This window comes from Cygnus olor, chromosome 19 (genome assembly GCF_009769625.2).
Source record: "Cygnus olor isolate bCygOlo1 chromosome 19, bCygOlo1.pri.v2, whole genome shotgun sequence".
NCBI lineage: Eukaryota > Metazoa > Chordata > Aves > Anseriformes > Anatidae > Cygnus > Cygnus olor.
In genome coordinates, this window is record NC_049187.1 from 7,053,655 (window position 1) to 7,072,865 (window position 19,211).

Below are 19,211 nucleotides of genomic sequence, written 5' to 3' on the forward strand. Positions count from 1 at the left end.
GAGCTCTCAAACAGAAGTGAAAAAATGGGGATTGCAGTTCCTGCTCTGATTAATGTTTATGCATTCATTCAACAACTGTTTCCTGTAGAAAGGCTTGTGACTTAATAGCTTAAACACTCTTCTGGAGCACAGGAGGGATGGGCCTGACTCTGAGAGTTCAGGGCTGCGAATGACAAGTGGAAACACAAAGCTTTCCGCTGAGCGCATCAAGGCGTGCAACTCCAGCCACCGGACACTGCTCGGGGGACAGCCCACTTTTCATGACTTCCCTGCTAGCTTTTTTGTTAACAAGCCTATACGAGTGCTTTTTATGAATCCCCTTCTGAGGTCCAAAGGCCTCACACGTACGTTTGAATACATACACGCATTATCATACACAAAAAGCTGGCGTATCCTACTCAGGACTGCAGGTTCTGTTCCAGAGCTCAGCAAAGATTAACGTGTATTTATCTATGAGGCTGAAGTTTCTGGTGTTCAGTGCTTTACTCACCAAGGCCTGAGAATAGCAGCAATAACTCTAGAAAGCGGAACAGTAATCCACTGGGACGGGAGTATCTCACAAGGGTAATGATACTAAGATCTTCCACCAAACATTGCAGTGTGCCCCTAAAGCCAAAGTAAACGCGGGATGGTATCCTTCTGGGTTGGTGAGAAAACCCGGGATGATCTCTTGTTTAATTCCCCAGCAGAGATGAATTTGCCCCAGTAGCTAACTTATCGCCGTGACAGAGCAGCTCTGTAACTGTGGGAGCCATGTGGGATTCAGCAATGACCCTTTGGGGAATTAAATGAGATAAACGTAATGTTCAGGCAAAGCAGCATCTCCTCTCCACTTCCCTGCCTGCCTGACACATTTAGGTATTTCTGCCTGATTTTGAAAGGCTTCCCTTAAAAAAACATTACAAATGCATCGGGCATGAGATACAGAAGGGTTACAGTGAGTTGTACAGAATACAACTGCTTCTAAAAGCAGGAAAAGTCCATTTTTTCCCTGCAGTTTGGCAGTGAAAATCCTATTATAACTTCATATGTAGTGTTGAAGGACACTACTGTTCCTACAGTATGCCCTCAGGTAAGAATCAAAGACATGGCCCAAAAAAGGAGGGTCTGGAAAAAAATCCCTTTATTTTCCCCGCGTACAGGTATAAAGGGGAAGAGGAGAAGAGGTGTGTGTGCACTGAGCGTAACCTTCAGGTTGCGTGTAGCGATTTTACATTAATTTTTAGTATTGCTATTTCTAGAGTGATTATCTACTTCAAGAGTATAAAAATAGCACCTAGTACTTGAGAGGGAGGAAAGGATGATTATTTAGCATACCAAGTGTGTCTTCTGACACAAAATCTCCTATTTATCAACCAATCTTTGTACACAAGTGAGAGACCCTGGTGAAAATCCAGGCATATCCTCTTCCCCACTCCCTCCCCACAAAGCTAATGAGTTGACTATTTCCAACTAACTGATTAGCTGGACAGTGGCTATTAAAACAGATAAGGAATAAGCCAGAAATCAACAATATTTCACAGTACAAGGTGTATACGGCTTAAATAATTGTCTGCAATAATAAAAATTATTTCAAGTGTTTTATTTTCCAATAAAAAAAATCCCATTCTGTACATTAAAAAAGGGTTTTACATATTCAGCGTGCCTTATTAGTCATTTATCTTACACTGTTTATTATAGGAAAGAAAGAAAAAGCAAAAGCTTTGCCTTTAATTAACATGCCACTACATATTTGCTGTAGAATAGCATTTTGAAAACAGCTCTTAATTTTTTTTAATTTATTTAATTTTTGATCACGCATCAATTTAGAGGAAAAAACAATGCATCTCCTACATGCATTTTAGTGAATCAATCAATAAAAAGAACATTGGGAGAAAACTTCCCAGTAAAACAGTACAACACATTGGTAGAACAGAAATATGTTCTACATGGTATGCCTCTGAACTCATCTCAACATACCGTCCTGAAATATTGTTGGACTTCAAAGCCTTCAAATAGAACTCACAGATTTTTTTTACGTTTCTTGACGGGAGTCCAGTATGCATGTGGGGCAAAGCAAGGTGCTTGGCTCCCTAGACAGCGTATCTGTTGCCTCCTGGGGGACAAACTACAGCCTGGAACATAAAAGCCTCATCATCTCCCATACGATGGCGCAGAACAGGGCTAGGAAGCCCTGCGGCCATTTCGCTGGGTGTTAAGCACATCGCACACTGTGAGATAACTATATCTTGCTGACTGCTCGCAACAACACTACAACAATCCTCAGCAGAGATAATCTAAAAAAGTTTGCGTGTCTGGCACTGCACATTGGATGAGACTTTCAACAACAACTGGGAAAGATTCTGAATTATCATAAATAACCTCGACTGTTCTTAACTTTTGGCTTAGATTTATACTTCAAAACTGACTGCAACAGTACTGTTATGGAGAGAGCCTTCAGTCTACGCAATCGGGTCACAACAGCAGAGGAGATAACACTGATAGGTTTGTGTTGGGACGGAGTGCCCAGCCCTCAGCTCCTACAGGGCGTGAAGTATGTTGGACATGAGGACCAGTGTGCTGGAATCAGCTGCTCCTTCAATGCGCCTGGTTGACTCTCCCTGCTAACGTCATCAGAGATTGCGCACGTCTCTGGACGAGCTTCAAGGATTTGCTCACCTAGGTTTGGGGTTTTTTTAAAGGATCACGCCCCAAAACCAGGCAGTCATTGGGAAGCTGTAAGAATAATCATAGGGTGTGCACGCTGGGAGGATGTCAGGCATTAAACTACATTCCGTAAGGAGATGTTTAAATAATGATGGAAGGAGGTCTCATCAGCATCTCAAAAAAAGAAAATACATCTCTTATTGCATAGTTTGTAACTAACCATAAAGTAACCCTGAAGTTCCCTGACATATCTGAGGAATTCTGTATGGGACAAAGTCACACACTGGAAGCAGGGCTGCAGATTTTGACAGAGTACCAGCAAGCAAGAAAGCAAGCAAGACTAATAGAACATGTCCTTCATCTGCTTACTTTGTTCGCTGACTTCTCTGGCGTTTTCACTGTCAGGTCAGCTTGCTTTCCTTTCTTTGAAGGGGTCCTCTTTATTTTTGGTGAATGAAACTTGCCCTTCAACTTCATAGTGAACGAGGAGAGATGGGAACGCTCAGAATCTAGAAAGACACAGAAATGCGTTACTGGATTAGGGTGAAGTTGCTGAAAACAGGGAAATTGTGCTACAGCATTATCTGGAAAACCAGCCTACGAAAAACATTGCAACCATGTAAATTTATTGAGTGGAACAGGATAAAAAAAAAATGTGGCTCTTTATTATGTTTCCAACCACAATATCACCACCATTTCCTGCTTCCCCTCGGAGGCAGCAAGGCTGAAGTGCCAAGGCAGGAACAGCAGGACTGCTATTGCTCTGCGCCTTGGAGAGAGAAGGAAAAACTCCTCTCTGAAAAGCACTTATCTCCAGCAGGTCCCAGAGTACTTCACAAGGGAGGTAATCACTGTCCTTCTTTTGCAGCTGAGGATATTAAGTCAAGGGGATGAAGTGGCTTGTTCACACAGCAGGGGAAGAACCTGGGCTGCCTGAGCTCCTGCTCGCGGGGTCAGGAACCACCCTGGCCACGCAGGCAGCTTCAGGAAAGGAAAGCACAGTCCGACCTCACACCCTTCCCAGGCTGCTGGTCCCTAGCTCTACCCGCTTGGTAGCACTGTTTGGTTGAAGCTCCATGAAATATCTGAACGAAAACACCAGCCCCTGTCACTCACGGTGGATTTCACACCCGAAGTACCAACACAAACCACGAGAACAGAAGGAACCACTCGGCGCCGGTGCATCCCCGAAGAAGCTTAATTACAGAACTGCTCAAAGCTTTTGAAAATCGTATTTTCAAGGGTTTCTGATCATCTGAAAGCAAAAGTCTCAAAGGTTTGCAGTCGTGCCACATGCAGACTTACTGTTGCAATGTATTTTCATCTGTTCAGCCAGCAAGCTAAATAAAACTATGCTGCCTTGTAGAGAGCAATTGCAAATGTATTTTAAGCAAACAGCACTTTAATAAATGAAGGTTTAAATTGCTCTCTAGTGACCCAGATAATTCAACAGAAGATACTGAACTTATCTTTAACTACATTATCAAGAAAAGTAAGCAGTTTTGCTGCATGTTTCATTTTTCTTTTGCATTATTTGGGAATTGACTGTGCTGCCTGTACTGAGTCAAAACAGCACAGCCGCTGTACGCAGCACTGCACCACCTCGTTAGCATGCAGCCTGCAAGCAGAAAAGGCTGCTGAGTCAAACCTAGCACCCAGCAGCTAAATACCACACCAGCGCGAGCACCACTCCTAATACTCAGAATTTACCTAACCACAGCTTGAAGGAAGGAACCTGCGCTCGTCTCCCTGTAAGGGCTGTCTCCCTTTAAACGTGTTTTCCCGACAAGAGTGTTAAGACCCTACTATTAACACCTTCACCGCAGCCAAAACTCCAGTTAGTCGGGTCCTCTGCATCAAACTTTTTCAGACGTGCTATTAAGGGAAAGCTGCATCAGCACCAATTATAATCCAGTCTGGCTGCAGACCCGTTCTCCATTTACAGGGTTCTCCAAGTTTTCTTTGTATCATAAAGTCCCGTTTAATGCACTGGGGAGGGAGGCACTAAAAACCTTGGTCACTGCAGATAAACCCAGACATATCAATTGGCCTCTGAAGAATCGCGGGCAGCAGCTGGCACCCTAACTTAGCAACAATTTACGTCATTGCTTTACATCCTCAAGGGGATCTCCAAACCTTTAAAACCTCTCCGGCTCCACAGTGTTGAAGGTCACCACTGAAAACAGCCCCTGGCTGCTGAGATAATGCTCTCGTGCTCCACAAAAAAACAGTATTTATTTGGTACGGCGTGTGAGAATTGCTATACATGTGCAGGTATGCATGCTTGCCAAAAAGAAGTCATGGCTCAGACTTTATTTTTAAAAGAACTGGCAATTACAATAATTAATCTACAGGGAAATGACAACAAATTGTGTCTGGCTCCTCCATGGACAGCAGTGAGATCCAAACTGTCTGAGTGAGACAACGTACAGTACCTACAAAACCCTTGATTGCTTATGGTGATAATTTAGCCTTGGAGAGACAAGAAATTAGGAAGGGAGGAAGATTTCAGAAGGTTGCAATTTCCATTTCTCCTTCCCACCAGACATCTCTACCGAACTTTGGTAAGCATACGAGCAGTTGAAGCAGTAAGAGTGCATGGTGAGGAACCTCACAAAGGCGACGTCTTGTCAGTGAAGAAAGTTTCTCTTCTGCTGACAGCAGCCTAACCACTGCCCTTCGCTCTCTTTACCTTTCTGCCACATCCAGTGCTGAATCATTTGCATGGCTGTGCTCCGAGGGGACACAGATCTATGGAGCAAGGACAGAACAAGTGGCTGGAGCAGAATGGGAACTTCTTAAAATAGTACTAATGAAGTAAAAACAGCTGGCGTTTTCAAAATAATAAAGGTTATTGTGTGAACAGCCCTATGAGGACCTACTTCCACGATCACACATTCACGCAGCTTTTTACTACTGTCTTTCCATCTACAATAGGCATTTTCCAGATCTCATCTGCTCATGAGTTTCTGATGCATTTGTAGTTAAACAAATGAGTCACAAACCAATATGCTCTTACACTCAATTGCACACAGCACTTAAAATAGCGCTCTTCTTGTTCCAAGCACATTGCAAGCATATCTATCTCACCCTCAAACAGTTGGGTCTTAACCTTACTCTGCAGATGGGAAGCAGGCGCAAAGGTGAAGCAACTTTTCTAAACAGAGCACAGAGTGAGTCAGTGATTCTGGTGCAGAATCTCTCCGTTTCCAAACATCAAAATCACACTGCAGTCCCTGGTCCCTCTTCCGATATTCATGAGTCAAGCTGTGGAGCTCCTGTGATGATATTCACTGAATGCCAACAGACATTCAGAATGATGGGCTTTAAGGCTTTCAAGCAGATACATCATTCAAGCACTATGAACAGAATTTGCATTTTAATGAATTTGGATGAAGTGGTATAAAAGAGAAGTTTCACTGAAGTAAGAGTGTATTCTAGATCAAAGGTGCAAGTGACCGAAGCTTTTACAGATGAAGGCTAAAACTCTCCTGCAAGAAGCACAGCTGTGCAAGACTTCTTAGACTGGTTACCATTGGTCTGCTTTGAGAAGCTCACTTTCTGTACACCACATCCCATTTAAGGATGTAACGTCCTACATCGGCCCAGTTAAAAGTTCAAACAGCACAGAATGCCTTCACTGATTCAATAATTTGATAACGTACACAGAGAAGAAGAAAACAGAGCCATGACAGTGCTCAAAACGCTTGTCCTGTCCCTCTGCACCTTCCTGCCAGCCTACAGTAAGCAGGCTCTCAATGCAGCCTTGAGGTTGTTCCTGAGCTCGGCAGTCTGCCCATCAGAAATCACCGCTGTACTACTCCCATCTCCTGTTGATGGATACCCAGCAGCGTTTCACCGAATTCCAGCACCACCTTCTGAGCTTCTCTTTCTCCTTTCTGGGGTGCAGAAGTAGGGTACCTGTATTTCTATGCATAGTCCAAACATTGGTAAGATGAATGGGAAAAGACAGGGTAATAAGCTGGATGTGGCAATTTCAACTGGAATGGGGAAAAAAAGATACCGCTGTACCAAAGCCTTTCTGTCTCAAAGGAACTGCTGACTTCCCATCCTCTCGTATGTCATGTCTGGACGCTTTGCTGCCGCACACCACTGGAAAAAAAAATCCCTTCCAAATTACTACGGATTTGAGTTTCTTATTTCTGACCGGGAGTTTTAATACGTCACCCACTTCACGGCTAATTCCATCTCCCTATTAATAAGGCTCCTGCTCTGCCGGGTTTGAACACGCTCCAGCTGTTGAGTCAGGGCCTCACTGGGCTCAAAGCTCGTGTCCCCGAGGTGGGCCCACACACCAGACACGAGAAGCCTCGCTCGATGCTCCTGCCCAACGTGGCCCTGCCGCCGGGCACATCTGAGGCCTTGCTGGCCGAGCAGGGACGCGCACCTCCATCCACTACAATGCGGCCGTGCTTCCCGCTGGTTTGCTGAGAGCTTGGCCTGAGGAGGAATAACCAGAGATTTCAAGCGGTAGGGGGTTAAGGGGCACGAGGGAAGGTGGATGAATCAGCTTACGTGCTTGAGTGTGAAGAAACCGGAGTGCTTAGGGGAAGGCCGGCAGGTCAAAGCCCAACGGCTACGCCACCACTGCCATGGTGAAGCGGTTGTTTCCCACTTGGGTTCGAAAGAACACCAGAACGAAGTCAAAACACTCATGGTGAATTCCACCAGCCTGGCCTGGCAGCGTATTATTTACTTTGAAGTCAAACGGAAAGTTCAGCGCCGTGCAGAGCTCAGTCACTGCAGACTTTCCCGGCCACCTCCCGCGTGAGCTGCGAGCGCCGCCCCATCTGATGGGAGCTTGTAAAGGGTGGACAAGCGAAGCCCCCTTATCTGCTTCTGGGCTTCTTGGTAAGGTTTGTGTTACTACGGCACTGCTCGACGACAGGCAGGCTGCAACTGCATGGATGCGCATTTTAACAGTTCACCTTGGGTAGTGTTGGGATCATAGTGAATAAATAAAAAATAGTGTTTTTCTTAAACTACAGAATACAGTATCATATCTATCCCTCACCTGAAAAACGAAACCCTCCATCTTCTCTCATTCTTTATGTGCTCACATACAGAAATCGTGAGGCTTTAGAGGAGACAAAACCTTTAAAAAGGGTTAAAGTTCATTTTCCAGCTTGCACTGATTCTCCAGGCTCGTTAGAAAGAACGAAGTAGTCTAAAATCTTATCCCACAAATGGTTCCCTTTTTAAAGGCCATTTGGGTCTCTGCTGGATGCACATATTTAAAAGCTATCAGATTAAAAATAACAGAGAACATCTCTCCCGGTGTCGTAACGAAGCTATTGTGCTCATTTTTAATCAAGCGCTCCTGCCATTTGTGCCACGAGTCCTTTGAACACAGAGGTGACTTATGTAATGAATTACACAACAATGCCCATTAAAATGGCATTTGTTCCCTTGGGCACAGCTCGATCATTTGTGGAAGACAAAAGGCAAGTTGCAAGGCTTCAACTAAACCCTCACTGACAGGGACTTTAAGGGTTCAGAAGCAAAAGGGAAAAATAATGAGATATAGTTCAAAATGACCTTTCTGCTGGGCCTGCCCACTTGGTGCTGCGGCGCGCTACCAAACGAGGCAGCAGCGATGGGGACGGGTTCCTGCTCCTCCAGACCCAATTCTGCTGCCAGGAAAACAAGAGGACAATCAGTTCACAACACACATACAAGAGTTACTGACTGTAATTGCAAAATATACTGCAAAGCATGGATCTGTAAAGATTTTAGATGAATATTACCGGATTTCCCAGCCACCTTCCTTCCACCTTCGCTTTAAGCAAAGGGCTTATCTAATGGGCACTTGTAAGTACACAGAGCTGTGGGGCCTTTGCCCTAACTGAAAGCTCTCCAGTAACGCAAACACTAAAATAAGAACAAATAAAGGAAAACCGAAGCCTCTGAGCTGTGCAGAAATGTTGCTCTAACCAGAAACTCCCCAGGCATCCTCCAGCAGCTGAGCCCCTCTGCAGAGGAACTGCCAGAAGGACGGACCTGAAGCTCATCGGCGTGCTGTGGACAACGCAGGGCTAAGGCAGGGGCCCTTTTCCAGTCCTTTTGTGATGGAGGGCATCTGTTTTTCTTGAGACAAGAAGCTCCAGCCTGTCACCGCATGTGTACAATGACAGAGAGGAAGCACGAGGCCTCCACGGAGGGTGAAAGGAACAGAAAAGGAGGGGAACCCCAGACACGCTCTTGGCTTTCGCACCTGCCCCGCACAGCTCAGTTCTCCATCAGCAGCTTTCTGCCACATTTCACGCCCCCTTTCTCAAAAGTCCTAGGGATGTTTCAGAAGTCTAAAGATGCTGATACGCAGCACTTCCGTAATGCTGTAGGTTCTCAAAAGGATGAGCTGAGATCCTGAACACAGAGAAGACGGAACAGAATTTAAATATCCCTCTTAGGTGTCTGAGCGCATCACTGCTGCAGGACAGGCACGCCGCAGAAGCCTCAGACCCATCACTTCCACCCAGCAAGTTTACTTCTCTCAACTTTGCCATTACCCACAGAAGCAAAGCGAATTTATCCAGAGACCAAAAAAGACCCGGTAAGGGCTTCAGAAAGAAAAAAAGAAAAAGAAAGCGAGGGTCCCGTGTCAATCAGGAAGCGTGCCCACCCTAACCTTTGTACCCTAGGTGGAGCTGGCCGCGAGCTGCTCCAAGGCCCTCTCCAGGGAATTTGTTTGCTAGGAGAGCGGCCAGGTTTTGGAGGAAAACGGCAGAGGAGGGGCAGCCTGAGAATCAAACAATGGCTCTCGAGTGCTGGAGAAACTTTTCCTTTAACATCACGTCACCTTCGAAGCAGCCAGCATTTGGAAGCGGAAAGACCGACTGCCCTTTTTCTTTTTTGGCAACATTACAGTGAATGAGCATAAACCAGTGAGCATTAATGATGTGCAGTGACAGCACACAAACTTCTATGGAAAAGGGAGGCTCAGTTCCCTCTCAGCTGGCCAGGCTCTGCTCAGTGACTCACAGGCTTCATTATTTTTTATGCCGCCCTCTGGGGCCTCCAGAGGAAGCAAAACATTTTTATTTGTCAGAGAGCACATTTTTATTTTGATTTTTTTTTTCTAAGCAACCATGAATGAGACATCTCCAGCTGCAGCAACCTCATGTGGAAAGAGCTTGCAGTGTTTGCAAGGGAATTGGGAGGCGCACAGGGCAGCTTATCAATTCAGCCACGTTTCCCGACTGCAGCAAAAAGGATTGGATCAGTCAACAACATTAATTTTATGGTACGTTAGTGGTACAGCTCTTCTTCCTTCCAGCTGTACGTCTGGAAGCAAATCTTCAGTGAGGAAGAGAGGATGCACGACACCGAGCTGCAAGTTCGGAGCAGCTAGTAGCGTTACCTCCTAGTCCTCTTTTAGCCTGAAATATTTCAGAATAGAGGAATCACCATGCATGCAGACACAAGAACTAGGAATCTAGCTGCTGAAAACTGCTACGCTACCCAACTGGTTTGCAGGAAAAAAGAAAAAAAAAAAAAGGACAAAGCTACAATTAATTGAACAAGGAAGGAATTTACAGGAACGGAACTTTGCTACCCAAGTTCAGTTTCCTCCAGCACACCAAAGCCTTGAGACTTCTTTCTGAAAGATGCTGTAATGTATTGATAAGCGGCAGTCGGGACTTCTGCTCTGCTTTATCTGACAGAGTCGCTCCAGCAGGCTGGTTCCCTATCAGCTCGCAAGCAGAAACGCTGCCGTTTACCGAATCACTAGCAAACCTTTGTGCGGCATCTGGCGAGTCTCTGGTAATTTCCCATTTAAGTACTGATTTTGCACAGCCCTGCGAGCCTGAGAGAGCTAATGGGATTACAGCACTGGTAACACGACTCGTGGCTCCCCTGTGCCAGCAACACTAAAACAACACAAGAGTCAAGTAGCCTCCAACATCAACAGGACTGCTGGGGTCCACGCTCACCCTGGTCTTGCAGCAAAACCACTGAGGCTGCTAACTAAACATTTAGTTTTAAATTGGAAAAACAAAAAGAATCCAGCTACAGGGCATAGATTCTGCATTACTTCAGCAAGCAGCTCTGAACGCAGAAATCACAACGGTTGCAAGGGAGTCTGTGTTCACCAAACATGACTTAATATGGGGTCTGTGGGCATCCCCACTCGGCTCACGGCTTTATGAGGATATAGTCATGACAGTGATTCAGACATCTAAAAATAAAGCCCTGCAGGCTCAAGTATGCCTGTGCAGTACCTGAGTCACTCCATGCTGCAGGGAGCGTGTGAGCCACAGCTAAATCGTTTCATTCAGCTGCTGCCACGGCCCAGCAAAAAGCCCTGCCACCCAGCTCAGCTTCAACTCTGCCTCCCCTCTTCTCGTTTTACATTTAGACTCTTCCCACACTGAAAAAATCTTTGCTAGACTTGTGTTTCAGTTGGACGGCTTCTAGCTTCGAAACTCAGACCTGAAAAGCTGTAAGCTGGTGTTGCTGGAGCTGTTTATCCATCTCCAAGGTGACAAAATGTTGTCACCCGCGCTCTCCAGGACAGCGAGAACCACCGCGTTATTTTAGATGCTTTAGGGAAAAGCCTAATTGCTCATAACCTGCCCGCAGGTTCAAAAGCTGAAAAACAAGGTAGTAAATGAGTCGTGAGTTCGCATTGGTCCCACAGCACCAGTTTTGAATGGAAAACAACTCAGCCTTCTTTCATCCTTGGAGAGAAACCTCAGCTCCCATTCATTAGGTGATGGAAAAGAAAAGCTGGCTCGGATCTGCCTGACACAATTTCCAGTTGCTTTGGACACTGCTAATTATAGTCATTTTATTTTTGACCTCTGATTACAGACTCTTTACACATTCAGTCTGAACTGCAAAGCTAACCCTTGTTTTCTAGTAGGCTTGGGAGTAACCTTATACACTGCCCAAAAGGCACTCCCCACACTCCTCTGGGCTGCGCTCAAGAAATAAGATCAAAACATGGAAAATATGTGCTTAAACATGCTCGATTTTATTTCCTTCTTTAGCGAGTGCCGTAGATTAAGGGCAACAGTCCAGGTGAGAACGTGATGTAAGCTCTTTTCCATGAATGCTAGGGGATGAGCTAACTCCTCGTTTCTCCCTGTTCTGACTAGCGCCGTGTCCCCGGGGCTCAGATGCTGAAACGCAGATATTGGGTTCTGTAAGATTAAACAAGTCTGCGCACCTCCGCCACACCATGCTGGGGGCTCACATTTCTGCAAGGGAAAGACAGATAAGTCTCAGGAACCGGGCCAGCACCACCTCCTAAAGCAGCACTGCGAGACCAGTGTAAACTTCCCTTATATCGCTTACCCCACAAAAGCCGGCATCGCAGGAGGGCTATGCAAATCGCTCGCCTTTGAAGTGCTCCGTGCTGCTGCCCCAAAGGGCCAGCTCTCTATCTCCACATACAGAGGCAAGCGTGTGTGCAAAGTGATAGAGCAGCACTGCAGGTGTGAGATTTCGGATGTAATCAGGTCAGATGCTGCTCTCGCGTCGTTGTAGTGCTGCTTCCACAAAGGGTTAAGAAGCTGCAGGCCACAGCCTCAGTTCTGCACCCTATTCTGCACCTGATAGGATCTGCAAACAAACCACCGCTTTTATTGCCTGCCTACAGGCAGTAGGAAATTTTAGTCTTCTATTAGCACAATTTGAAACATCAGTGCCTCCAGCAAAGGGAAACCAAGATGTTAATTGAACTGAGCAGCCCAGGAGGAAGAGGAAATACTAACCCCCATCTTTGTTAGCTGCAGGATTAGCACATACCTAGACCGTCAGGAAACATAAGGTAGCTTAAGCAGTCTAAGCGAGATGTCCATCTTTCACACCGCTGCACATAAACATTAAAAGGTGCTTTAGCAGTAAACAATTCTTTGTGGCAATTCCATTTCATCCTACCTCCCCTTGCCTGAATTAAAACTGCCTGGTTACATCACTCCCACAGATAACAGGTTTCAAAGCGAAGGCTACAAATACCTGCAGTTCTCCTCAGTCTTCCCAGCAAATCCAGACTTTAAAACAAGCAAAACATATTTTTTAAAAAGACAGAGAACAACGAACTTGTGCAGAGGCAAACCCTTACAGATCCGTACAAGTGTCAGCAGCAGCACTGCAGGGATCTGAAGAAATACACGCTGACTACAATGCAATCAAGCCTTTTGAAGCCTTGAGGCCTTGCCAGCATGGAAACACTCACTAGAATTTTACCTGTTAATTTAGTGCTGAAGAAAAAGCAGCTATTTCCCAGCTATTTACGAGTATTACGTTGCCTAATGTGGTGACGAGTCTGAAAACCCACTTAAGAAGGGGACAGCTGAGCCTTAGTCCACTGGAGCTTAATTCTTTGCTCGAGTGCAACCTTATTTCTTGTAATCACCCTGGCTGTCTGTATTTAAGCAGTTCCTGGAAATTACCAAAAGTGGGCCCTACTAAGAACCAGTTTCTAATTTTTAATGAGCTTCCAGTTTACCGATACAGGAAGTCAGCTTGCCTTTCAAGAAGAAACACCTTTAATGCTAACATACAGCAAACAGGGTGATAGGTAAAGGGAGCTAAAACAAGGCATGTATTTTACCAAAATCAAAGCTGAACCTTATCTCAGCATCTCTTTACACTCCATGCTGAAACAATTCTTTTATCACTGAATAAATCTGGAATTACCAGCTCTGGGAGCGAGGTTTTACCAGCAGCCCCTTCCCTCGGCTATCACATCCCATGCAGAGCAGGGCGTCAGGTTTCAGAAGCGAGCTCCTGCCCACGGGACCTACCTGCCATGGGGGCACACGGCAAACGCGTTCAAAGGCCACGATCCATTCCACGTGAAAAAGCATGTTTCAAAGCCCCTGCCCAGATTACGTGGCAGAGAGACTTTAGGAATCTATAAATAAGAAATAACTTTCTACGGTACTTAGATTTAATTTGGTTTTGACAAAGCAGCGAAACCACAACTGCCAAAGCTATTTATGTCTCTGCAAAACAACGGGCAATCGTCTGGCGATCCTGCTGACCAGACCCGCAAGGTGAATCGATAATGATTTCAGCTGGTGGTACACTGTGCAATATTTTGGGAGCTCATTTGGTCCATTTGGCAAGTGAGGAGCAGTCTGCCAGGAGAAACTTCAGCCCACGAGGCCCCAGGACGTGCGCGGGGTCTGGCGGCCCCAGGTCGGGCTACGCTCCAGCGCGTCCAGAGAGCGCTTGCTTTTCCGTCGGGCTAAGCCTGGTGCTTTGTCAGAGCTTTAGCCTGATTAACTTCATGCTCTTTCGGCGTCAAACCCATTCAGTGACATACTGACTTCTGCAGCGGATTTAGCGTTTCATGGCAGCTGGGCTCAAAAAGACACAAAGGCGTGCTTATAAAAACATCTCTGGTGCCGTTCTTACAGGGGTAAATACCTCCCAGACCTTCTGCATTTAACCTCACCATCTGATAACGCACGACCACCCTGTGCAAGCTGCAGCTCTGTCTCAAGGGAAACTGTACTTCCCCTCACCAGAAACCGAGAGCCTTCACCTGGGTCCAGCCAACGAGCCAAAAAAAAAATTAAACAAAAATCACGCTGCAGTGTGGCGACAAGAAACCCTGTAAACCATGCACCAGCCACCACCTATAATGCTGCACGGAGAACTGACTTTGTAGGATGCACGTTTAATAATTCCATTTTGCAGTATATGAAGCATCTAGCACTAAGCTTTGTGGTAGCCTAGCTAAATATTATAGCTTTGTAATTGCTACCTAATATCACATGAATTAAAAAACACTTATGCCTGGGATAATATCTCTCTAGGACACTGCAATAAGGAAAAAGGGGGGGGCACTGCTAGCCCTCAGACCTTGACATTTTCTCTATTCTTATCTGTCAATTCACAGTGTGCACATGAAGAGGAATAAAGAAGGAGGAAGAGGAGGAGATAGGGTGCTGCTCAGCAGTAGTCCTGTACCATGGGAGAGGGGTGCAAGCAGCCGAACACTGCAACCATCGACTGCGGGACCTCACCAAACACCTGCTCCCCGCAAGGAGCACTCTCCCGCTACGCCCTGCACGGTCTCACGGCAAGATTTCAGATCTGAGCTCGGACCTCGTTTATTTTAGTATGCATTCTGGGGAAGCTCCCCTTTCCTCTCTGCCCTGTTTACAGACTTACCCCACAAAATCAACTTGCCTCCCTCCCCAGTTAAGGAGGTAAGTGTCCCCCTGTTGCCCTCCCTGTACTCATTAACCTTGCTCAGATGCTCAGCAAATAACGCTCAGCTACATCCACTTCCGAACTGCTGATTCCTGTAGAAGAATGACAGATGGAAGGTATCTTTCCCACTCCATTTCTGGCAACTCTGCACTCAGGAAAGTCTTTGAATGCACGAAATGTGCCATCATCCTTCATTAACCTGAAAACCAACTATGTAACTTACACAGTATTGCAAAACACGAAAACGTCTCAAAAAAAAATCTGGAAGAGGCACTTTGACTTGGGAAAACCTGCTTCATAAAAATACATTAGGAGCCCCAAGTTCCTCCAGAGAAGACTCCTACAGCCTCTGTGACTTTGAACAACACAGAGCATTTCCACATCCATCCTGAACATTGTATTATACACAAGCCATAGATTCAAAAAGCTCTCAACAAAACTGCTTGATTGCTGTTTTATTTAAAAACCTAAACAAAACACTGTATATAGCAGTCACAACATTAAGTTATGAAGCTGAACCCATTCATATGGAAACTTTGAAAGAAGCCCCTCAAAGAAGACGTTTTCAACAGCGCTTCAATCACTTATAAAAGAGAATTAAAAATCTATAGAAAATGCTTCCTTGACTTCAGTACTTCACACACAGTGAGGATAATTTGCTATTCGCTGGCAGAGAACGGAGCAGAAGAGCTGAGCTGTTTTTCTGGCAGCTGTAAGAATCTATACTTTAAGGGAGATCACTTGAAACCATAACACACCAGTAATTTATCATGATAAAGTGCAATAATGCTCAAAGCCACAAGAACCTTACAATTTAGACTTCCAAATGAACGGGCTTTTCCACCCAGGTAAGTCGATTCAAATCAAGGTGAAGGTTGGGAACACAACCATCACATTCCCAATTAACTTCCTATTGCATATGGGTTTAGTCTGGAAAAAAAACGTATACTTGCAAAGTGGATTAAGCTAATTAGGAGCCAAATTGGCAATAAAAGGAAATATTTGGGATAACTCTCATATATATGGGAAGCTGTTTCTTAAAGATTACAAGATAAAGTCCAGCTTTGCTGAGCAAAAGTAGCTGACAAACCTCCAAGGAGGAGGTTTTTCTTGCAGGCACTCTCCCTAGCACCCAGTGGCCTGTTCACAAAATTTTTGCACTTACTTCTTCTTTTCCCCCTCAAGAACATCACAGTTTGTTAGAGCATTTTTATTTATTCTTTTCTGCTTCTTTAAAGGACACTCCTGTGGTATGATAAGGAATCAGGAAACCAGAGGAACTAAACCCATTCCTTCACAACATAAAACCAATGTATTCTATTGTAAAGGAAATTCATGGTTTGTGCTCTCCCATTAGGAACCACGTCTAAATTTGCAAAACCATCCAACCAAGAAGCGCCAGCTCTACTGAAATACTTTGCCCATTCACACACCCAGTGGAAGGCAAATCAACTGCAGACCTAGCAGCAGAGCTCTAGGATTTTGTTAAGACTTGACGCTGAACTAAGCCTAACCTACCACCAAACAGGCATCTAGCAATTTACACAGGAATTTGCAGAATGTTTCTTTCACCCCTTTAATGTCAAATCAGCCACCCCTCTCTCTCTGAAATGACGGTGTGGTGGTTTTTCATTTTATACAGCCATAAACTCATGGCACAAAAGGATAAGCTGTGGGTAGTCAGAGCAACTGACACTTGCCATCAGTCACATGAAGAGCTAATGCAGAACAGATGTAAAAACATGTCACTGTTGGTGGGAGACCTACCTGGAGGCTGGCAGCTCGATTCCTGATGTCACCGTGACTGACAACAAAGGACAAAAGGACTAACCACGATCCTGAAGCCGCATAATATTCCTATAATCTGCTGGAAGCGTGCACTGCCAGTCACCGGGCAGCAGGTAGTAAACAGTTTGGCAAAGCTGTCCAAGCAATAATCAGGTTACTGGAAAGAATCAACCGATGCTCACAGCAAATGAGCCTGCACAATCAATCTCACCACCCGTAACAAGCTCTCCAGATGTAACAGTATGAATGCTTACAGTCGTTTTCAGCGTTTTGAAGCAAGAAACCACTCCCTTATAGTCTTAATTAGCTCCCACAGCAAGACGGATTGGGATTTGGTGTCTCCATAAATTCTTACTGGCAGACGATAAAGAAACATTAGTTTTCCAACCTTACATTTACCAGGCTTATTTCATAAAATTAGTAGCCAAACCAGAGTGTAATAATGAGAGATCTATTTGGAAACAATATTGTGTCTGGAGAAAAAAAGCCACCATTTTCATTATAATACCCATAAATCACTTTATTTACAGATTACAGCTTGGGGACTCGGGGCCGATTTGGTGATAGGATTTCTCTTCTATCTGCATCATATCAGCATCTGCTCTCTTCACGTGAAAACAAAAAGCTTCCCAAGGACATTATAGCACTTTCACTGAACCACCCATATCCCCAAAAGTCTGCCTAGTTTGGTTAGTTATAAATACAACACATTTTGCAGCAATTCCCATCATTTTAATATTGAAAATATTCAGCTGAATATTTTCAGCGCTGACTGTTAGAGCAGCTCTTGTTCAACAAACGTAAAACACTTCTTTGTTGGAAAAGCTGAAGTCAAATGCTCCAGGATTTCCTTCAGAAAGTGATCACGAGGCAAAGTGATGGGCACGCAAGGTGAATAGGAGCAAGTAGAGTCAAAGGCACACCTTCCTCTCGCTGGACTTGTTTCTGCTGGTCAATTATATTGTGGCAGACATCATTAGTTAAAGGATTTTCACAAGCCTAAGGAGCCGAGTCTGGCAGTGATTTTTTTTAACATAACCATTTTACTCCTATACACACACAGTGCTTTTAAAGAGGAGATCTGATTGTGCTGTGGTACTGTATCATGAAACAATCACCTCCAAGATAAAAGGTAACAGCCAAGCATGAGAAAAATCACAACAGGAAGGAATTATAGTCCAGATATGAGAGGAAAGGACATTGCCTGCAGAGCATGCTAGGGGGTACACAGACCCCACTTACTGCAAACAAGATTTCAGATTGGATTTTGCAGGTCAAATCTGGAATACAGAGAGTCACAATATTGCTGGGGGTAAACAGCTCCAGAGAGCATCACTGGTTCAGGAGGAGGCGGCTTCTACCAAATCACCATCACTTCAATTCACATCTTCTGGATGTCTATTAACACAAGGATCTTTTGTTATCTTAATGTCAGCCTTACCATTTTATCTCCATAGAAGCACAGCCCAGAAAGGGAATTCCAGAGTTCAAGCCCATGCTCCTGCTGCATCTTGAAAATCACAGCACAACCATTATACAAAAGATCACCCATCGGGACTGGATGAAAAACGAGGGAAAACAAAACAAGGAAACCAAAGAAGGAAACAAAACAGACAAGGAAAATCCTTAAACAAACAGGGAGCATCTTTGAAATCCACTCAATCCGTCTACTTAAGTGCTGTTCATTCATGATAATCTTGATTTTCTATCTAGTTTTAAATTTTCAACAAAGTAAGCATCATTTCATTTAAAAAATGACCTACATTTGAATTTCTATGTAACAGCACAGATGTCCACAACGCTTTGCGTGTTAAATATGTGGCTTTATAGACGCTTAAATTTCACACGTGCCCCCTTTTTCAATAGTAAATCTGTTCTGACATTGCTTATTGTTACAGGATCTAAAAAACACTGAGATACAGAGGGTGCCCGACATGAGAGTTTCGATAGCAAACGGGCTATCTACAGAGAAGCTCCACAGACAGGGGAGGAAAAAAAGGCCGCTCAGCTGTCACTCAGACTTTTTAATCAGGCTGAAACGCTTTGCTGCAGCGAGGGGGGCTCAATCTCTCCAGACCACATTGCCATCGCTCATGCTGCTTTCTTAATTAGCAGCGAGTGGACAACAGCTGTCAGTAGCCCGGAGGACAGAAAGTTATCAGCAAAAAGGGACGTGTGGTAAGGAGGGAGCCACGGAGCGGGCCTGTTAAATGTGTGAGTGGCCAACATTCGCAACAGCTCCGGCCGCAGCCGAAATGGCACGCTGATGCATGGCCCCATAAAGCATAAAGGATGCTCTTCCTACTGGCTTTAGTCTGGTTGTTTTAACATATGACTAATTGCATTTTTCTTTTTTCCTTTTTTTTTTTTTTTTTTTGGTATTCCCATAACAGGAAAAGTTAAACTGAGAATAGGAGGAAATGGGAAGGCCATCCTAATGTCTCGATGGAAATATGTGGGGGTCACCACAAAGGCACAGCGTAATGAAGTCTTCAAGCCTGCTCCTGAGGTTTTGAGCATAAAAGTTTTAACTCTGGGGAGGGGCAGGGGGGCAGGATTTCTAAATTAACAGAGAGAAATCT

General features: G+C 44.9%; 1 protein-coding gene across 10 annotated transcripts in view; it reads right to left on the reverse strand.

Annotated features, from left to right (window-relative positions):
• RAPGEF1 (Rap guanine nucleotide exchange factor 1) overlaps positions 1 to 19,211 on the reverse strand; it is an 86,074-nt gene that overhangs the window by 49,610 nt on the left and 17,253 nt on the right. For all 10 annotated transcript variants that reach the window (XM_040531744.1, XM_040531743.1, XM_040531748.1 and 7 more), the window contains one exon: positions 3,016 to 3,155. In XM_040531744.1, coding sequence (XP_040387678.1) covers positions 3,016 to 3,155 — 140 coding nt within the window. The remainder of the gene's footprint in view (positions 1 to 3,015; positions 3,156 to 19,211) is intronic.